This window comes from Hemitrygon akajei, chromosome 10 (assembly GCF_048418815.1).
Source record: "Hemitrygon akajei chromosome 10, sHemAka1.3, whole genome shotgun sequence".
Classification (NCBI taxonomy): domain Eukaryota; kingdom Metazoa; phylum Chordata; class Chondrichthyes; order Myliobatiformes; family Dasyatidae; genus Hemitrygon; species Hemitrygon akajei.
The window spans coordinates 155660601-155679773 of record NC_133133.1 but is presented as its reverse complement, the minus strand read 5'-3'; the positions used below and the strand labels follow the sequence as shown (position 1 = coordinate 155679773).

At 41.2% G+C, this 19173-nt stretch overlaps 1 protein-coding gene across 9 annotated transcripts in view; it reads left to right on the top strand.

Moving 5' to 3' along the window:
• LOC140734855 (dedicator of cytokinesis protein 4-like) overlaps positions 1 to 19173 on the top strand; it is a 356660-nt gene that overhangs the window by 207574 nt on the left and 129913 nt on the right. For all 9 annotated transcript variants that reach the window (XM_073059457.1, XM_073059454.1, XM_073059460.1 and 6 more), the window contains exons 22-23: positions 4680 to 4850; positions 7474 to 7666. In XM_073059457.1, coding sequence (XP_072915558.1) covers positions 4680 to 4850; positions 7474 to 7666 — 364 coding nt within the window. The remainder of the gene's footprint in view (positions 1 to 4679; positions 4851 to 7473; positions 7667 to 19173) is intronic.

Sequence of the window (19173 nt, the reverse complement as noted above, 5' to 3'; positions counted from 1 at the left end):
GACTAATACACCTTTTATTTCACACCTTGGAACTTATAACATGTGTGATTTTGTCTCAAACTGTGCGAGACTGTAGGTAGATCTAGTCTCTGTATCTAGCTGGAAGTTTGACTTGTCTCACAGACCTTGTGCGATAGAACTGTGACTGTGCTTGTCCTTCAGAGTCAGTCTCTCGAGTAACCTCTGTGTCTGCATTTCCACCTCGGTCTGTCTGTGCCGAACTCTCACCGTCATTGCGTCGTGGGGTTTCGTCACGCCCCTCACTCTTGGTGTCGTTTGTTTCCATGTCTGTATCCGTGGAAATGTCCTGTGTATCTGTACGTGGAAACACCCTCTCACCTGTCTTCAGCAGATGCTTCCTGTTCCTCCTGTAGACTCTTCCATCCGGCGTGCGAACTATGAAGGATCTTGGTTGCTGATGCCTGTTCACAACCACAGCTGGCTGCCAAGTGTCTCCTCTCTGTATTCTGACATTTTCACCTATATGCAGATCTGGTAACTGTCTTGTATGTCTGTCATAGTAGCTCTTTTGCTTTATTTGCTTGTCATGTACTTGAGCATTACCTTCAGGAGTCAGTAGAGTTGTGGATATTGGCAGCTTGGACTTCAGACAACGTCCCATCAACAGCTGTGCAGGAGAGAACCCCACACCCTCAATCGGTGTGTTGCGGTATTTAAACAGAGCAATGTACGGGTCACTGTTGCTGCTTTGTGTCTTCTTGAACATGTTCTTCACAGTTTGTACAGTTCTCTCTGCTTGTCCATTAGACTGAGCATGCCCAGGACTGGAAGTAACATGTTGAAATTCCCAGCTTTCTGAAAACTCTCTAAACTCACCACTGGCATATTGTGGACCATTGTAACTGACGACAATATCTGGAATACCATGTCTTGCAAATGTCGACTTCATTGCGGTAATGACACCTTGACTGGACGTGTCACTTAACTTGGTGATTTCCGGATATTTTGAATAGTCGTCCACACAAAGCAGATATTCTGCACCATTGTAGCGAAAGAGATCTGTGCCAAGCTTCTCCCATGGTCTTCCTGGTAGTGGATGGGGAAGCAAAGGCTCTCTTGGATTGCTGTTTTTATTTTCATTACAAACAGCACACTGAGACACAATGTCCTCTATCGGAGTTGACATACCTGGCCAATAGAGAATGTCCCTTGCTCTCTCTTTACATTTCACTATCCCCAGGTGTGACTCATGAATTCTGTTGAGCATTTCCTGTCTCATTTGATTTAGTATTATGAGTTTTGCTGCTTTGAACATTAGTCCTGATGCATAGCTAATTTCCTCTTTAAATGTCCAGTATTTATGTATTTCTTTTGGAACATCTTTTCTTTCTGTTGGCCATCCATTCATTGTAATGTCTCTTAGCGTTTGCATTTCAGGATCTTCTGCAGTCGCTTTCCTGAACATGTTTATTATCAGATCTTGAGTCCATTCATCTTCAACATCCATCTCTGCATTATCAATATTCTTGATGCATACCTCCTGTTCCACTTCAATTGTTCCAATGAACATGTCACTGTTGCACTCACTCTGTTCCACAGCATGCATTTTCCTTGCTCGCTCCTGCGATTTGCACATCTTTGCAAAGTGATTTTTCTTTCTGCATAATTTGCATGTCTTACCAAAGGCTGGACATTTTCTGTATCCATGTTTATAACCACATCTGTTGCAGTTAACTTCCTTCTGATTATCCTGTGGAGCTGGCTTTGTCCTACTCTTGTCAGTTTTCACAGCTTTTATTTTGTATACTTCAGTCTCTTCATTAAGCATTTTAACCTGACTCGACGTGATCTCGCTAGCACGGCACATATCAATTGCTTTTTCCAATGTAAGCTCCGCCTCTCTCAACAGCCTGCCTCTCACATGATCATCTCGTATGCCGCATACAATCCTGTCGCGTATTAAAGAATCATGCAGTTGTCCGGACTCACAGTTTTTTGCCTTGTTCTTCAAATCTGTTACGTAGGCGTCTATAGTCTCTGTCGGTCCTTGAGCCCTCATAAAATATGTGTCGAATGTACGGTAGGTTTTTTCTCGGTTCGCAGTAATCTTGAAACTTTTTCTTCAACACTTCAATTTTATCTCGCTCACCCTCTTGGAAGGCAAATGTGTTGCAAACCTTTATTGCCTCTGCTCCAGCCACATGCAAAAACGTAGCACATTGCACCTTCTCCGTCTTGTCATCTACGCCACTAGCGGTGCAAAGCAGCTCAAACTGCTGGAGCCATACCTTCCAATTCTCAGCAATATTCCCTCGTAGGCTTAAACTCGACGGTGGCTGTAACTGTGACATCGTTTTACATGTCTTCTCTTCCTTTCCTTTCCGCTTTCTTCTGACACCATGTAGTGTTCATGTGACTCAGACACCGCAGTATTAAACACACATGTTTATTCACCAGACTTCCATTTTACAAAAACCTCGCGTTCTGACGTCATACGCACTCTGACCTACGAGTACTCACATAATACATTACACATACCAGATGGTGATGCCATGAGCTAGAATGCTCTCCACAGTACATCTGTAGAAATTTGCGAGTGCCTTTGGTCACAGTCTGAAAACAGCCTGTTTACTTCTCTGTTAGCCAATTTTCAGTCCACATCAGTAAATAATTTACAACTATCAGGCTCTTGAATCAGTTGAGGATAACTTCACTGACCTCAACTCTGAACTGATTCCATAATCTACAAGACTCACTTTCAAGGACTCTACAATTTGTGTTCTACTATTTATTTCTTGATTTGCACAACTTTTCTTTTACACCTTGGTGGTTTTCAGTCTTTGTTATGTATAGTTTTTCATAAATGCTATTATTGTATTTTATTTTCCTGTAATTGTCTGCAAGAGAATGAATCACAAGGTAGTATATGATGACATATACATACTTTGATAAATGAATTCCTTTGACTTTGACGAAATGCAAAGAACTCGAAGTATTCTTCATTTGATGCTGCCCATAAAATCTGAGCTTTTGGTATAAAAATTATAAATTTGTGTGTTCTTTCACTTTGACAATATAAGTTCTTCACTCATGTAGAAAAGTTGAGCTGCGGACTGCAAGCTAGTTTTCATACCCTGGGAATGGAAGTTAGAAATCTGTATTGTTACAACCTGAGAAACCGAAGCTGTTACGACAACGAGCAGGGTTGCCTCACCATGAGTCGATGCAAAAGTCTAGTATTACCGGAGCTTTTCTTTCATCCCTGAGCTGTGCCAATTATCAAGCTTGTTCTCAACATTACATAAGTGTGTTACCTTGTAAATGGTTGCAGATTCTAATCTGAAATACAGAATTTGATCTGAATTTCACAAATATCCCGTGTTATTCAGTATGATGAGCTGAGACATCATTCACTGAGGTTAAAGTTACCAGAGCATTAGTGGGGGCTGTTGGCAAAGGCATGGGAATGTGAAGCGTTTGGAGTGCGAGTTGAGAAAATAGAAAACTGCTGATTTGCTTGTGAGGCAGGTTGCGATAAGAACATCTTGTTGAAATATCACTTGGAGACATACTGACGTTGACATTCAATCATTCCTGACATCTGTCGCAAATTAAATATATTTTTGAGTAGTTGTCTTTGCTGACTTATAACAGTGAATGAACACAAACTGGTGATTTTTAACCAGTACAACCAAGCAGGAACATCAACAGCTACTTGGCTTTATGTAGAGAATCTCTATCAATGATGAAATGTCCCAACTGTCTTCAAAACTTTAAAATTCTATAATTTTGAGGTTCTCCGATAAGGATCTGAACTTGCATTCATTCAGGTTATCTTGGTAGGGTTTTAAATAAAAGAGTATGGATTTTCTTTTAGTTTTATTGCAACATTGTTTGTGAAATTTGATAATTAGCTTTTCTGAGTGCTTAGTGTTCCTGCAAATTTTAGTCACATAATATGCTGAAAAAGTATGTGCAGATATTAAGTGCTAATTGATTTTTGTATTTAAGGTTATTCCACAATGTATTGGCATGCACTAAGAATCACCTTGCCTAAACCCATGATGAATCCAGACAATGATAGATAGATAGATAGATACTTTATTCATCCCCATGGGGAAATTCAACATTTTTTCCAATGTCCCATACACTTGTTGAATGTGGACCTTCTGTACAATTTAAAGAACACTGAGTCACTCAGAGAATGACATTTTCATTTTTGTTGGTCGAGTTTGTGCATTGCATCAGGCTATCAGCCAGTTTATTTCACGTAGCTGCCAAGGGAGTGATTAATGCAATTTTGTAAAGGCGCCATTGCGGCTAGTACCTCCAATAAAATCAAAAAGACGAGAAAATCTGCAGATACTAGAAATGCAAAGCAACACCCACAAAATGCTGGAAGAGCTCAGCAGGTCAGGCAGCATCAGTGGAAAAAGAGTGAACAGTCGATGTCTCCGACCAAAATGTCGACTGTTTACTCTTTGTCTTTAGATGCTGCCTGGCATGCTGTGTTACCTCGTATAAAATGTTTGTTCTGGGTAATAACGCAGTTCTGCAAAGCTGCATAATATAGAAAATTTTAGAATGCCATAAAGGTGAATCCACAACTGTTGATGCAGGTATTCTGGTTTTGCTTTTTACCAGTTGACTTTTAAAATGATTAGAAATTCCAGTCATTTCACAACTTTCTATGAGCGGTTTTCTAATTCTAATTCTAGGCACAGGAATATATATTTAAGTATATTGTTCATTCTCGGAGCTTGTACACTCTTGCAACGGGTGGACAGAATGAGGAAGAATTTCGAAATAGCATTTATGAACTATTCCAGTCAGTGAGATACTTCCTTTCCATTGAGAGCCAGGGATCATCCATCATCACACAAACTCAGGTGAGTAGTTTCAGCCTTAACCCCGTATAGACTCAATATATCATATTTCGGTTTCCTTGGATGATGATTGGACACTCCCAATTTTCAGTCAGCCCGAATTTATTTTCTCCAGTTCACTGTGTTTAATAATTTAATAGAATTTGTGTAATCCAACATAATTAAAACTGTATTGGTACCAGACTAGCACATTTAATCCACTATTGGATGTTATTTAGTACTGCCCTGCCAAATTTTCAGGCCTTTGTGGAGCAAAGAAAGAACATGTAAGAAATATTATAATTCAATAAAGTATGTCTGTTTGTCAAAATTCCCTCAATCGCAACTAATTTTCTTTTATTTTATGGGTTTTTTTTAAACCATTCTGATGTATGCTAAATGAGATTTTCCGGGAATTTTGAAAAGATTCGTCAACAGAAAAATCTGCGTAAATTTCTAAGTTGCTGGTTGTGCCATGTGATGGCTGGACTACTGTGATAGTTCGAGGCCGTTCTGGCAGTCCTTTGAAGGTTGCTTCTTCAATATGGGTGCTGATACTGAAGTGATAATGAAATGGCAGCCCTGTTTACATGTTAATACCTCGCCCAGTTTTCTGCTGCATTGAAGTTGGTCTAATGGGCAATGAAGCAGACTGTAGATGGTGGCTCCTCCATTATCATCTGCTTTGTGCTAAATACATTTCAACCACCGTCTGTTATTCCGTTGCTAAATTCCAGAATGTCACCTTGTAACTTACATATATTAGGTCTCATTCTTGAAAATAATGTTTGATTTATTTACAGATTTAGCTGTTATGTGGATCTTTTGCTCGTGAAAAGATCAAATAATAAAATGCTATTATTTTTACCTTAATTTAGTAACATACTTTTTACTGTTACATATAATTTAAAAAGTAAATTTTGAAACAATTTCATTATTAAGTGGAGAGAGGGAATGGGAAATTTTTGCAATTGCCTGTCTTGTATAGTATAGGAGACATTTCCTGTGAAGTCACAGATTAAGGTAAATTGCCATAAATTATCAGATTGGGGATTAAATGAAATACGGTGAAATTAAGCAAGATGTTCCCTGTAGTGCGGGAGTTACAAGACCAGAGGACACCGCCTCAAAATAGAAGGACATTCTTTTCAAACAGAGTTCAGGAGGAATTTCTTTAACCAGACAATGATGAATTTGTGGGATTGCCACATTGCCACAAGTGGCTGTGGAGTCCAAGTTACTTGGTTATTCAAAGCAGAAGTTGATAGGTTCATGATTAGTCAGGTTATGGGAAGAAGGCAGGAGAATGAGGTTGAGAAGGGTAATAAATTGGCTGTGATGGAATGGTGAAACTAAGTGACTAAATTCTGCTTATAGTCTAAAATAAGATCAAAAGAAATGCTCTGTTTCTGTATACCTGAAATAAGAACACAAAATGCTGGGTGTACTCAGCAAGTTAGGCATTTCTGTTTGAGAGAAGAACAGGGTTAGCATTTCAGATGGACTTTCCTTTGGAACTGAATAGAATTAGAGATGGTATGCTTTTTAAGGAGGTACATTGGAACAGGAAGAAAAGAGAAAGAATGAAAAAAGTGTGGTTTGCTTTGGTGTGACTGATGTTACCTTTCTGAGGTTAACCTTTGTTTTCCAGGTATGAGAACATACCACCCTCCTTCCCTGCTCGCTTCAGAAAGGACAGAAAGCCAAGAAAACCAAATTACAGACCAGCATGACGATTCAAAGTAGCAGAAAGTAGTAAATAGCCAAGTACAGAAACAAAGTAGTTTGAAGACACTGAGAATAGCACTTGATTAATCAGCACCAACTGACCTAAACAAGAGTAGTGGTTATGATCTGGCATGATTGAGCTCCATGTTGAGTTCGTAAAGTGGGAACCTGGCTGCACTGTGGATGATAAACACAAAGTACACTGCAGATGCTGTGGTCAAATCAACACATACAAACAAGCTGGATGAACTCAGCATCCGTTGAAAGGAGCAGTCAATGTTTCGGGCCGAGACCCTTCGTCAGGACTGACGAATGAGGGGGCAGGGGCCCCATAAAGAAGGTGGGGGGAGGGTGGAAAACCAATCAGAGGAAAGATCAAGGGGTGGGGGAGGGGAAGCAAGGAGGGGATAGGCAGGAGAGGTGAAGAAGGAATCTAAGGGGAAAGCACTATGGGTAGTAGAAGAAGGCAGAATCATGAGAGAGGTGATAGGCAACTAGAAGAGGAGACAGAGTGAAAGTGGGATGCACTGTGGATGAATTGTTGACCATTGGAGCTCATTGAAATGCCCTGGGAGATGAGTGGTTGCTATGGGAATGGGATAGAGAACTAAAATTATAGATGACTGTTAGCTCAGGTATGATTGTGGACTAAATGGGGTAATTGTACAACTTTGTACTCCATGTTATGAGATCAAATCAGGATTTGTGGTAAAAAAAATATTGATTGACCTGAAACTTTAACTTTATTTTCTCTCCACAGAGATGCTGACTGATTTACTGATTTTTGGTATTTTATAATTTTTTTCATGTTTACTTTATGATACTAAGTTGAGGTGTGACAAGTAAAAACTGCCTCCAGTTAAAGTAGTGTGATGGAGTTTTGATACTCGAGTTACATTTTTATCTTTATTTTCTCCAGGCCGTTTTTCTCAGCTCCTTTCCAGCTGTATACTCAGAGCTACTGAAACTGATAGATGTGCGAGAAGTTTCGAATCTGGTTAGAGACACGTTGCGCAGCATGCCAGATATCCTACATGTGGAATATTCACTAGAAGCTGTCAAACTTCAGTGCATTGCTAAAACAGTAGAGAGCCAACTTTTTGCTAATCCCGGTAAGAGAAATGGTTGTTGCTGAATTATCTTAACTGCACATTCTCTAATCTGTTTTTAGATATATGCATTTCCAAAGAGGTATTGCAGTTAGCTAACATTATTCTTGTTGAATTAAGTGATCTAAATTCAATACACAAGCCAGTGTCCCCAGCAGGGTTTATTAAAAAGGTTTATTGAAATTTTTTAACTCAATTTAAAAGGATGGAGCAATTTCGTTATTCAAAAGGAATCATAAGCATTAAAGGGGATGAGGCTTAATGACTTTATAAGAACATAAATTGCAACTAGTAGTATAAATTTTAATTTAAAAAGCAACTGTTGCTTAACACTAACATTCATTTAACTCTGACAATTAAATGGTCTAGAATTGGTGAACTAGGTAACATTGAAGGCTAGTTCTTGGATTTCATATTTGTATAGTTTGGCAGCTTGAATTATCAAGGTAACATGATTACATTTTGTTAGTTCAAAGTCAGCCATAACTTACAAAAATTTAGTAAATGATTTGAATAATTTGTATCAGTGTATTTTGCAAATTAATTTTCGATGTTTTTTTGAATACTGAGTTGCGACTGAAGTAACTTGTTTGTCTCAGAGGAAAGTTAATTCTGGAACATGTTATGGAACTTTGCACTATCCATGCAGTTTGGAATTACAAAACAGCACAATATCAGTAGGCCATTCGGCTCACTGCATCACTGATTTTCTTCCTTGCTACACGACAGAAGTTTTGGTGTCAAGAAGCAAGATGATTAGAAAACACCAAGGTGTTTCAGAGAGTTGCACTTGACCACATAATAATAACTGCACCTCAGACACAATTGTTGTGAAGTGCTTTCAGTTGCCTCATGAGATAAGTCAAAAACTGCTCACTCTTGTTTCAAAGGTACATTTAATGTCAGAGGAATGTATACAATATACAGCCTGAAATGCTTTTTCTTTGCAACCATCCATGAAAACGGAAGGGTGCTCTCAAAGAATGAATGACAGTTAAATGTTAGAACCCCAAAGTCCCTCCAGCTCCCCTCCCACCTGCCCACCCGGGCATAAGCAGCAGCAGGCAACGATTCCTCTTACCCCAATGGCAAAAAAAACCTTCAGTATGCAAGGGTGATCAAAGCGACAGCAAAGACACAGATTTGCAGTACTCCAAAGACTACTTATTCACCCAGCATTCGACATACCACAGGCTCTCTCTCCCTAATAAGGGAGAAAGAGGTGTCTCCATTTCACAGCGAGAGGGGAGACATAACAAACAACTCGATGGTTTATGATGTTAAAAGTCAGTTGCATCGCTTTTTCCGAGCTCTATGCCCAAAGATCTTGGGTCTCTGGGCACACAGCCTTAGATCTTCCATCTCCCATGAAACATTGGTCTCTGACCTTTGATCCGCCCGTCTCCAGAGCCCTCGGAAGGCGAGTTGAGCTCTTAGACTGAGCCCTTGGCGTGTCGAATAGTGGCCAGTTGTGAAACCCCGAGAGCGGGTCCCATTCCCGCAAAGAACCGTAGTCACCGCCCGGTACACATTGCACTCACATCCATTATCATGAAGGGTTTTGAGAGGCTCGTCATGAGGCATATCAAGACCCTGCTGACCACCTCACTGGAGCCCCCACAGTTTGCGTACCGTCCCAACTGCTCAACAGACGACGCCATTGCCATCACCCTCCACCTGGCCCTAACCCACCTGGACAAAAAAGACACCTACGTTCGAATGCTGTTCATAGACTTTAGTTCAGCATTCAACACAATCATCCCTCAGAAACTGATTGGAAAGCTGAGCCTACTGAGCCTAAACACCTCCCTCTGCAACTGGATCCTAGACTTCCTGACTGGGAGACCTCAGTCAGTCCGGATTGGGAGCAGCCTCTCCAACACCATCACACTGAGTATGGGGGGCTCCCCAGGGCTGTGTGCTCAGTCCACTGCTGTTCACTCTGCTGACCCACGACTGTGCTGCAACACAGCTCGAACCACATCAAGTTCGCCGATGACACGACCATAGTGAGTCTCATCAGCAAGAATGACGAGTCAGCTTACAGAGAGGAGGTGCAGCGGCTAACGGACTGGTGGAGAGCCAACAACCTGTCTTTGAATGTGAACAAAACAGAAGAGATGGTGGTTGACTTCAGGAGGGCATGGAGCGACCACTCCCTGCTGAACATTGACGGCTCCTCGATAGAGATCGTTAAGAGCACCAGATTTCTTGGTATTCACCTGGCGAAGAATCTCACCTGGTCCCTCAACACCAGCTCCATAGCAAAGAAAGTCCAGCAGCATCTCTACTTTCTGTGAAGGCTGAGGAAAGTCCATCTCCCACCCCCAATCCTCATCACATTCTACAGGGGTTGTATTGAGAGCATCCTGAGCAGCTGCATCACTGCCTGGTTTGGAAATTGCACCATCTCGGATCGCAAGACCCTGCAGCGGATAGTGAGGTCAGCTGAGAAGATCATCAGGGTCTCTCTTCCCGCCATTACGGACATTTACACTACACGCTGCATCCGCAAAGGAAATAGCATTATGAAGGACCCCATGCACCCCTCATACAAACCCTTCTCCCTCCTGCCATCTGGGAAAAGGCACCGATGCATTCAGGTTCTCACGACCAGACTATGTAACAGTTTCTTCCCCCAAGCTATCAGACTCCTCAATACCCAGAGCCTGGACTGACACCAACTTACTGCCCTATTGGCTTGTTTATTATTTATTGTAATGCCTGCACTGTTTTGTGCACTTTATGCAGTCCTGTGTAGGTCTGTAGTCTAGTGTAGTTTTATTTTTCTGGTTTTTTTTTCCACGTAGTTCAGTCTAGTTTTTGTACTGTGTCGTGCAACACCATGGTCCTGAAAAACATTGTCTCATTTTTACTATGCACTGTACCAGCAGTTATGGTCGAAATGACAATAAAAAGTGACTTGACTTGAGTCCGCATGAAACTCCAGGTCAGGGTCTTCAAAAGAACCCTGAAAGGGAAAAATAGAGATATTAAAGATGGAAGAATAGAGCTGCTTCTGAAGATAAAAGCAAAGGAGTTGCCGTTAGGCGCCATTAATCCACCTAAGCTTCAGCATTATCTGTAGTAGAGTACTGTGGAAATTTGGATGAATTGCTGATCAGTGGGCTGAACCTGTCAATGAAAGCACAGCCAGGATTGGGATAATGTGTGAGTTCCTGATTCATTCTTGCAGTTGTTTAGAAAATTAGAATTGGTTGAGTAACATAACTCATCATCTGTATTAAGGAAAAATTATCATAATCTGGACCTGAAGGTTTGCTGCATGAATCTTTGAATAAGATGAGATAAAACTTCATTAATCCTGAAGGGAATTATTGTTGCAAGGTTGCTTAGTCAGAAATCAGAATCAGAATCAGACATTAATCGCCAAGTACCTGTGCACATACAAGGAATTTACTTCCGGCAGATGTTGTCTCTCTGCTCATAACAATAATAATGATAAATATAAATAAAAAATATATATAGATTTATACATACAGGTTGTGCAATCCAAGTAATAGTTAGCCGACAGTTAACCGGCAGTTAACTGGCAGTTAACTGTTCAGCAAAGTGACCGCAGTAGGGAAAAAACTTCTCCAGTGCCTATTAGTCTTAGTCTGGAGGGATCTGAAGCGCCTACCAGATGGAAGCAGATCAAACAGTCCGTGCGCAGGATGGGAGGAGTCCTTTATGATGTTCCCCGCCCTCTTCTTCAACCTGGAAGAATACAGGTCCACAATAGAGGGCAGGGAGGCTCCAATGATGCGCTCAGCAGTCCTCACTGTACGCTGTAGTCTGGTTCTATCCTGCTTGGTGGCGGCTCCAAACCACACAATGATGGAGGTGCACAGGACAGACTCAATGACTGCAGTGTAGAACTGCAGCAGCAATTCCTGAGGCAGAATACAATATGTAAGCATTGAGGTATGAAAGTAAAATACAGAATGTGTACTAAAAATAATAGACCAAAATACAGATATACAATGAAACTATATACTTAGATGCTTAAGGAGCAGGAGTTGCAGAGTCTATTAGCCACAGGGAGAGAGGATCTCCTGTGCCATTCGTTATGGTGGAATCAGTCTACAACTAAAGTCTACAGAGCATTGTCCATAATGCTCTGTAGCTTCTGCAGCTTCACTCAGACAGACACAACCAGTAGGGAATCCAGTTCCACCCCCAGAACGGAACCAGCCTTCCTGACGAGCTTATCGATCTTCTTGACGTTGGCTGTTCTCACCCCGCTGCCCCGACAGACTACGGCGTAGAATAGAATGCTGGCCACCATTGAGTCGTAGAACATTTGCAGCACAGTACTGCAGACGTTGAATGACCGGAGCCTCCTCAGGAAGTACAGTTGGCGCTGTTCCTTGTACAGAGCTTTTTGTCCAGACCAGTTTATTGTCTGGGTGAGTTCCTAGGTATTTATAGTCCTAGATGACTTCTTAATCCGTTCCTTTGATAGAGATGGGAATGCAGTGTTTTCACCTTCTTGAAGTCCACCGCCAACAAAATTGTTGGTGATTCAGCCCACACCACTCAACAAAATTGTCCATCTCTCTTCTGTACTCAGCCTCTTGACCCTGGCTGATACAGCCCAAACTGCTGAATTGTCCGAAAACCTCTGCAAGTGGCAGAACTCAGAGTTGTATCTAAAGTCCGAGGTGTAGACGGTGAACAGAAAGGGGACAGGTCAGTCCTCTGAGGTGTTCCTGTGCTGCTAACCACAGTATCTAAACCATAGCTCTGCAATCTCACATACTGTGGCTGTCTGGACAGGTAGTCTGTAATCCAGGACACTAGTGGAGCATCCACCTGCATTTCCATGAGCTTGCTCCTTAGTAAAGCATGTTGTATGCTGTTAAAAGCACTGGAGAAATCAAAGAACGTGATTCTCACAGTGCCGCCTGGCTCATCCAGATGGGTGTAAGCCTGTTGAAGCAGGAAGGTAATTGTGTCCTCGATTCCAATATGTGGTTGGATAACAAACTGCAGTGGGCCCAGTGATGGATATGCGATGGTCTGGAGATGTGTCAGGACCAGTCTTCCTAATGATTTCTGTGTCACTGGGTGTGGTGGGGCATGTCTTCTTGGGCACTGGAACTAGGCAGGAAGTTTTCCACAGCACAGGGACCCTCTCCAGGCTCAGGCTCAGATTAAAGGTGCAAGACTGAAAGACTGAGCCCAACTGAGTGGCGCACACCTTGATTACCCTTGGGCTGATGCTGGGCTCACAGCCTTGCCTGGGTAAGTCTGCTGAGCTCTCTCCGTACTTGCTCAGCTGTGACAGTCGGTGTGTCTTTGTTCATTGGCTTTCTGGTGTTCTTGGAGAGAGACGGAGGCCGAGGGGTGAGAGGGGAGGAGCTGGGGGTGGGAGGGGGTATTGGGTGAGTTGTAGAGGTGTAAACACAAGCCTCCTCTTCAAACCTGTTGGGGAAAATAACAGTTTAGCTTATTGGCCCTGTCCTGGTCCCCTTCAATCACCTGGTCTCTGGTCTTCTTGTACCCTGCGATCGTTTTCATACCACTCCACACATTCTGCTGAAGTTTCCTCTCCAGCTTCCTCCTGTAGCGGTCCTTGCCCTGGATGATCTTCTCCCCCAGTTCTCTCAAAACCAGCCTGATCTCCTCCTTATCACCATCTCTGAATATCCTCCTCTTCCTGTTCAGTATGGCTTTGATGTCTTTGGTGACCCAAAGTTTATTGTTTGGGGAAATGTATAATTGTGGCGACCCACTTCCTAGCGCACTCGAACCGGCTCACAAATAGCCAGCGCGCAGGCACAAAGGCCAGGTCCGCAACAAAGGCAAAAGGCCTGCGGGGGTTTGTGAGTACGTGTCCCTTAGAGCATCCGCGCCCGGGGAGGGTGGGATGAGGGAGGCTTTAAAGCAAGGCTGTGAAGTTCGAATAAAATTATCTTTGATTGCAGTTTACCGACTCCGTGTCGTTATTTTAGCGCTGTGTGTAGCACTCCGCTACATAATCCTAATTTGAACAGTGTTATCCACACAGAAGTTGATGCACCCCGTAGTGCAGTCTGCCATCGTTGTCCTCTCCGTATGGACCACAGAATGGATGGGCGGTTTCAGGAAAGGAGCGAAATCTATGCCTTTCCTTGTTTCTCACTCTGTGAGTGAGTTTATGTGTATATGTGTGCATGTAAATGTATGTGCAGTATACAGATAGAGATTATATATAATATATGTAAAAATCTACAAAATAAACTTGTTGGCATTTTAAAAACCCATAAGCAAACACAATAAACTTTAAGAAGCAATGAACAAGTTGGTATGATTGCTACAAATCAATAACCTGAAGTCACCATGTATCTATAAATAAAACATTTCATAAGCAGGCAATGAGGAATTGATGAAAATACTCCTGCTTTATTCAATCATTTTAGCTACCTTTCTGTTTGTGAATCATCTAAGGGCATTGTGTCAAATTAAGACTTCAAAACAAAGTTAACAAAAAACAAACCTTGACTTTACAGATACAAAATCATAATCTCTTTGCCATTATTCCAAACAAGAATTCAGCCTACTCCAGTCTGTCTTGCATGGATCATAGAATATAAAACATTACAGCACAATATAGGCCCTTCAGTCCAAAACATTGTACTGTCTTTCTAACCTGATTTAAGATCAATCTAACCCTTTCCACCTACATAGCCCTCCATATTTCTGTCATCCATGTGCCTATCTAAGAGTTACATAAATGCCCCAAATGTATCTGACTCTACCACCACCCCTGGCAAGGCATTCCATGCACCCACCTCTTAACCTCTGACATCCTTCCTGTACTTTCCTCCAATCACCTTAAGATTATGCCCCCTTGTGTTAGCCATAATTGTCCTAAATAGAACGTCATCTAAATTAGCTGATAGCTCTTAATAATATGAAATCCCACTTCATATGTGCTCTGACCTGCTCAAAATGTAGGTCTCACTGCTTCCCTTCTAATAAAATTTGGGGGATGCATCTTGCTGTGCAGAAAATGCTTAAGGAAGTGATTGACTCAACTAATCAAACACCTGATGTGAATCATTAGTATTATTGGAATTAAGAACTGCATCAAAGCATGGAACAAGTAGAAATCTGACACCTTTTAAACAAAAATCAGCAGAAAAAACATGAGTCTGCCACATGGTTTGGGTAAAATGTTTCTGAATATGCTGAAACAGATGTTGCAGAATGTTTAGAGAAATGTCAAGTTGTAGTGACTTTGGTGGTTTGAAAACAACGCTTGCAAACTTGGTTGAATTCTTCAAAGAGTTACCGGAGAAATTGGTGATGTATCGTTAATTTGGCCTTCAAAAAAATCTTTCTCGAAAGCTTAATTTGCAAGATTGTTCCATAATACAAAAGGGAGAAGGCAGGAGGACATGGAAAATTTGATCAATTAACAGGAAACACTCATTAACCATTTGTCTTCCAAAGCTTACAACATATAGTGAATGAAATTCAACAATGCTTTGTTGAGAAACTGGCCATTTGCTTTTTGCTGGTTTCTACTCAATCTAATGAATACTTTCTCCCATATTCCCAAAAGATGTTATCAGAGTTTGCCATTCCCATTTATTTGGTAACATGAACAATGTTATACCCTTATTTTATTAAGTATAATACTTAACTCCTGCTTCCACATGATGTAATGTTACCTATCCTTCTATCCTTCCCTTCCTAGCCTGCGTTGCCCTGTTAGTGGAATTGAACCCGAGTCATTGACTGCTACGCTACCATGTCACCTGCTATTTGATTTATTGACCACATTACACTCCCTATATCCTAAATTGTGAGAACCATTTGGGAACAACATTGAGGATGTACCTGCATTCTACAGGTATTTTAGACAGGAGTTGTATGTGCCCTGGCATGAAGGATCTGATCTTATATAGATGATCTTTGGCTTCAACTTCGCAGTGACGCTTTGCATCATTAGAAATAAAACTCAGTTATTTTTGTATCTTGTTATAATGGACATAGAATAACTGATGAAAAGCATATGTTGTAGGATTTAAAAATAGTATACAGCTGTCAATATGACCAGGAGCATGTTCTATATTCTAATTTAAACAAATAGCCTTGTTAATTCTTATGTAGAATGTTATTCTGAGTGTAAACACCAGTGGCTGGTCATGGAAGGTGGTGGACGACTGCATCTCAGAACTGCTTCAGTCTGTCAAGTGATTGTACTCCCACATGCTGCTGCATTGTGCGCAAAACGCTATTATAGCACATGAGAATAAACATGTTTGCCATTGGTCAAACACGGTTACATTAGAAGCCAATTGTGATGACACCAGTTCCTTTTGAAATACTTCCGCTTTGAAAAGGCTGTGTCCTGTTTTATGCTTCGGCTATTTCAACATGGCCCTGGAGGGAAGAGTTGGACATTACTTTTCCGGAGTACTGGTGAAGACAGGGATGTTGTCAATGAAGCTTGGTTTGATGTGGTACCAAGAAACAGGAATAGAGGTCAATGGCTCTCCCAAACCTGCTCTACCATTCAGTAAGATAATGAGATCCAATTTTGGTCTTGGATCCTTTTCCATTCTCTCCCTATCCCTCCTTGACTCCCGCAAAAAGAAAACTCCACCTCATAGTGCAGCTTTGCCGCTCTTTTCTTTGTCTGTTATTTTTATCCCACAGCAATATCAGCTTTGCTGTGTGACTATTCTAAATGGGATTAATGATGCCCATCGGTGACAAGTGCCCTATGAAAACTGGGAGTCAGTTCAGCTGCTGCTGTAATAATTGTTGAACTGGACTTGGGGTGTTTCAGTCAGCTGAATTTGCAGCCTAAAGGTGTGTTTAGAGGAGGCATCAAAACCCTCAAGTGGGAAACTTAGTATCCTTCTAAGGGTGGATTTACAGGGACAGAGTTCAGTGCTACATTTGCTTTGTAGCTGGTCAAAATGCAAAGGCTTAGTTTTCAGCCAGTGTAATAGTGATATTTACAATTGATTAAAGCACAAAAGAATGATTTACGAACTAGTGTTATTTGTGGTTTGGAGAAAGAACTTGCCTCTGAGAGTGTGGCATTTTATCAGTGCAAACCAGAACACCAGGTTATTCTGATAAATTTGTTGGGTAAAGTGGTCTAAATTGGAGGGAAATGCATTAAATTGTTGGAGTCTAGCAACAGATGAAATATTCCCCCCTCCCCCCCACAGGCTATCGTGGTGTGGTCCATTTGAGTAGTAGCATTAGATCTTGCATTTCTAAATGATGCCAAGTTAGCCTTTTGAAAGATTTGAGCTCTACACATCCAATTTCAGGAATAAGTGGTTTGTTCAGCAGGCCAAATAGTGCACAGGTGTGCCAGCAATTATGTTTACATATTGGAATTTCTGCATGAATTGAATTGCCTTTATTACTTACATCCTTCACATACGTGAGGAGTAAAAATCTTTATGTTATGTCTCTGTCTAAATGTGCAATATGTAGTAATTTGTCTCCAGTTTCTCTCTCAATGATATCTAGACTGTGGTTTGCCTCAGATCTCCAAGTAGAGCCCAGAATTGAAATACAAACTTGTGGCGATCTGGCCATTGTCTGACCTATATCACACTTTTGATCAGTCCATTTAACCATATAACCATATAACAATTACAGCACGGAAACAGGCCATCTCGGCCCTTCCATTCCGGGCCAAACACTTAATACTCACCTAGTTCCACCAACCTGCACTCAGGCCATAACCATCCATTCCTTTCCTGTCCATATACCTATCCAATGTTTTTTTAAAAAAATGACAAAATCGAACCTGACTCTATCACTTCTACTGGAAGCTCGTTCCACACAGCTACCACTCTCTGAGTAAAGAAGTTCCCCCTCGTATTGCCCCTAAACTTTTGCCCTTTAACTCTCAACTCGTGTCCTCTTGTTTGAATCTCCCCTACTCTCAATGGAAAAAGCCTATCCACATCAACTCTATCTATCCCCCTCATAATTTTAAATACCTCTATCAAGTCCTCCCTCAACCTTCTATGCTCCAAAGAATAAAGACCTAACTCGTTCAACCTTTCTCTGTAACTTAGGTGCTGAAACCCAGGTAACATTCTGGTAAATCTCCTCTGTACTCTCTCTATTTTGTTAACATCTTTCCTATAATTTGGTGACCAGAACTGTACACAATACTCCAAATTCGGCCTCACCAATGCCTTGTACAATTTTAACATTACATCCCAACTCCTATACTCAATGCTCTGATTTATAAAGGCCAGCATACCAAAAGCTTTCTTCACCACCCTATCTACATGAGATTCCACCTTCAGGGAACTATGCACCATTATTCCTAGATCACTCTGTTTTTCAATGGCATTCTTCAATGCCCTACAATTTACCATGTATGTCCTATTTGAATTATTCCTACCAAAATGTAGCACCTCACACTTATCAGCATTAAACTCCATCTGCCATCTTTCAGCCCACTCTTCTAACTGGCCTAAATCTCTCTGCAAGTTTTTATTACTTCATTATCCACAACGCCATCTATCTTAGTATCATCTGCATACTTACTAATCCAATTTACCACCCCATAATCCAGATCATAAATGTATATGACAAACATATCTTTCATTTCTAAAGAGAGTGCAGTAGCTGATAGAGTGTTAATTGAGTCAGATAATTGGTTTTACTTGTGCATTAAGTTGAACATTTTAAGCCTTTATAGTTCTTTGGTTTTCTATGCTTTTTTGATGTTTTAGAGGTATATAAACTTCCTAAGATTTTGACAAGTAACAAATCTGGGTTGTCAATATTTTCTTTCATAAGACCATAAGACATAGGAGCAGAATTAGACCATATGGTCTGTTGAGTCTGTTCTGCCATTCAATCATGGCTGATTTATTGTCCTTCTCAATTCCATTCTCTTACCTTCTCCCCATAACTTTGGACACCCTTACTCATGAAGAACCTACCAGCTGCAGCTTTAACCACACTCAATGACTTGGCCTCCACAGTTATTTGTGGCAAAGAATTCCACAGATTCACCAACCTCTACCTGAAGAAATTCCTCCTCATCTCTGTTCTAAAGGAATATCCTTCTATTCTGAAGCTATGACATCTGGTCCTCGATTCCCCTACTATAAAAACATCCTCTTCATGTCCAATCTATCTCAGCCTTTCAATATTGGATAAATTTCATTGAGATACCCTTTCATTCTTCTAAAGTCCAGCGAGTACAGGCCCAGAACCATCAAGCACTTTGGTTTCCTGGAAGGCTCTTGTAATGGAATACTATAATGCAAGTCTACCAGTTGGGCCCTTGTTACTAAGGATTTGGGTAGCAGTAGAGAGCAAATTCACATCCAGAAAACTTCATACTTACTATGTAGTGATCGGTGTGCTTGGCTAGTTGCCACTGGCAGCAACTGCTGCCCTAATCTTTCAGTACTACTGTGTGTAAAAATAAGTGGTGATCAAGTGACAATCTTACAGAGAAATTCAGCAGCATTATATACACCTTCACAAGACACATTTTAATATGCAAAATGTTTACC